Source organism: Oratosquilla oratoria, chromosome 11 (assembly GCF_046742065.1).
Source record: "Oratosquilla oratoria isolate Oo_2021 chromosome 11, ASM4674206v1, whole genome shotgun sequence".
In the NCBI taxonomy this organism is placed as follows: Eukaryota; Metazoa; Arthropoda; class Malacostraca; order Stomatopoda; family Squillidae; genus Oratosquilla; species Oratosquilla oratoria.
Genome location: NC_134787.1, coordinates 15,945,083 through 15,947,582, shown reverse-complemented (window position 1 = coordinate 15,947,582; position 2,500 = coordinate 15,945,083). Strand labels below are relative to the sequence as shown.

At 33.1% G+C, this 2,500-nt stretch overlaps 1 protein-coding gene across 1 annotated transcript in view; it reads right to left on the bottom strand.

Moving 5' to 3' along the window:
* The window catches only part of Pgant2 (polypeptide N-acetylgalactosaminyltransferase 2), a 296,288-nt gene that overhangs the window by 17,272 nt on the left and 276,516 nt on the right, over window positions 1-2,500 (bottom strand). The window contains exon 6 of the mRNA XM_076192365.1: window positions 1,077-1,198. Coding sequence (XP_076048480.1) covers window positions 1,077-1,198 — 122 coding nt within the window. The remainder of the gene's footprint in view (window positions 1-1,076; window positions 1,199-2,500) is intronic.

Sequence of the window (2,500 nt, the reverse complement as noted above, 5' to 3'; positions counted from 1 at the left end):
GAGAGCTCAGAGCTCATATGTGACCGATCTATGGGTAATGCTGTGACCTTACACGCACACACACACACACACACAACTCCCCGCCTACGAGTTGGAGTAACGACTCATTGCGCAGCGATACTGAAGTTATTTCAGCCCTAGGTGCGATTCGAACTCGGATCGCCGTAGTGGCAGCCGGGAACTCTACCAACTGTGCTACGAGGTGTGAGAGAGAGAGAGAGAGAGAGAGAGAGAGAGAGAGAGAGAGAGAGAGAGAGAGAGAGAGAGAGAGAGAGAGAGAGAGAGAGAGAGAGAGAGAGAGCGAGGGAAAGAGAGAGTATATTTACTTAAGAGGTTCTCCTACAAACAAGAATATTGTTCAAAGTAACGGTTGTGCCGCCATTACTAATCCTCTGAATATTTTATTTATCTATTTGCTCATTATTTTCTATCAAAATACGCTGTTCAGCAAGGAATTTTTGAAGAAGATGAACAGAATTGAACCTGAAGAACACTGGCTGAAGGATAAAGAACAAGTTTACAAGATCTTTAAGTGTACAAAAATGTGACTCAAAGTGCGAAGAATATCGTCCGAATCGATATGACGTCATATCGTCCTCAACTGCTCCGACTTTGCCATTGGACTAGACGATGTGACATCACTCGTAAGGCCTCCATTTTATCTATTTATCAATTTATCATTTATCTATTACATACTTATTACTAATTTATTAATCTACTACTTATTTATTTTCTTCTTATTAAAACATTGGAACTGCCACATCTAAAATAATTCAAAATTCAAATGCAATCCTTAATCGTTAATGTTGATTTGTGTGCCTTACAGATAAATCCCCAACAAATCATAACAGAATAACCATCAATTTCCAATTGTTTTCGCACAAAAAAAGAACCTTAAAAATCACAAATCATAACAGCATAACCAATAATTTGTTTTCGCTGAAGACTAAAAAAAAAAGTATCTTAATAATCATGAGATATGGCAACACTTTCGCCAGCTTATATATAAAAAACGGGGCTCTCAGAGAGGGAAATGTACAACTCAAAAAAAGCGACCTTATGTCTTTGAGTCTTACCTCGGCGACTCTTTCCAGCATGGGCTCAAGCCAATGCTGGTTACACTCACAATGTGAGTCGAGGAAGGTCAAAATGGGGGCCGTGGCCGCGTCCGCTCCTCGAACTCGAGACCTCATCAGTCCTGAAAGAGGAGATGGATGGGAATGATAGGGGGTCATGGACATGGAACTGCCTAATGTAGGCCTTAGGGTCTCTTGCAGTCTCCTTCTTTCTTATGTTCTTAAAGAGAGGTCAGGCGAGGTGACTTGATATTCCGGTCCATTCGCATTTCGTCTGCGCCTCGGAGAAGTTTGCAGGAGTAGCATGACACGTGTTGGTACGGTAATTGTGTTTGTGGGAGGCCCGAATGACTGATGTATTGACTGAAGGCAACATTGTATTAATAGAATTGTTTACAAAATGTCATTGCTTAATTATTCAGTTATTAATTTATCTACATATTCAATGTATTAATGTTAATTTGCTCCTCTCTCTCTCTCTCTCTCTCTCTCTCTCTCAGAGAGCGCTCTCCTGTGAATATTAAGTTTTGTGTGATTTATTATCATCGTTACTGTTGTTACCGATGTTATTGTTGCTATTATAGTTATCATTATTGTTATCATGATGATTATCATTAATGATATCTATTGTCATTATCATTATCTAATATACTATTAATCTTACTATTATTATATAATAACATTACAATATTATTATGATCATTATTATTGCTATTATTATTATTAATTATTATTATTATTATTATTATTATTATTATTATTATTATTATCATTATTATTATTACGGTACCATTTTTATAAAATCATTATCATTATTACTATTTCCATTATTAAATTAAATAAAATAATCTAATCTTTTAATGGCTTAGAGAGGCTGACAGAATAAAATCATTTAACTTAACTTAATATGATACTGATTTCTTAATTATCTTCGATAAATGGATTCAAAACGACGCAATAAAATGATAATTAGTTAAACAAATACTTGGTCTTTTGTAATGAATATTGCCATCTTTATCATTATCTCAAAAAGAATGTTCATCTGTTATCTCAAGTGACAATGAGCTAATTTATTATTAATTCTATTTAAATTAGGTTTAACACAAGGCGCGATACATTTTTAGATATGATTTTAAATTTTCGTTCTAAATATAATTAAATATGTTTTTGTTACAAGCTTATGCAGAATTAATTTCTTTCAAACAATAAAGTCAAAATTCATTATGTTATTTTACACATACTCAAAGCATAATTATTTTGTTCTCTGAAATTAATACATACGACTGAGTTCTAAATAAAAACAAATATTTCCGTATATTACTATGACATACATTAATTTGTTTTCAAGCAATTAAACACCATTTTATTGTGTTATTCATATAATTATAATTATTCATAAACTTTATATATATATATATATATAT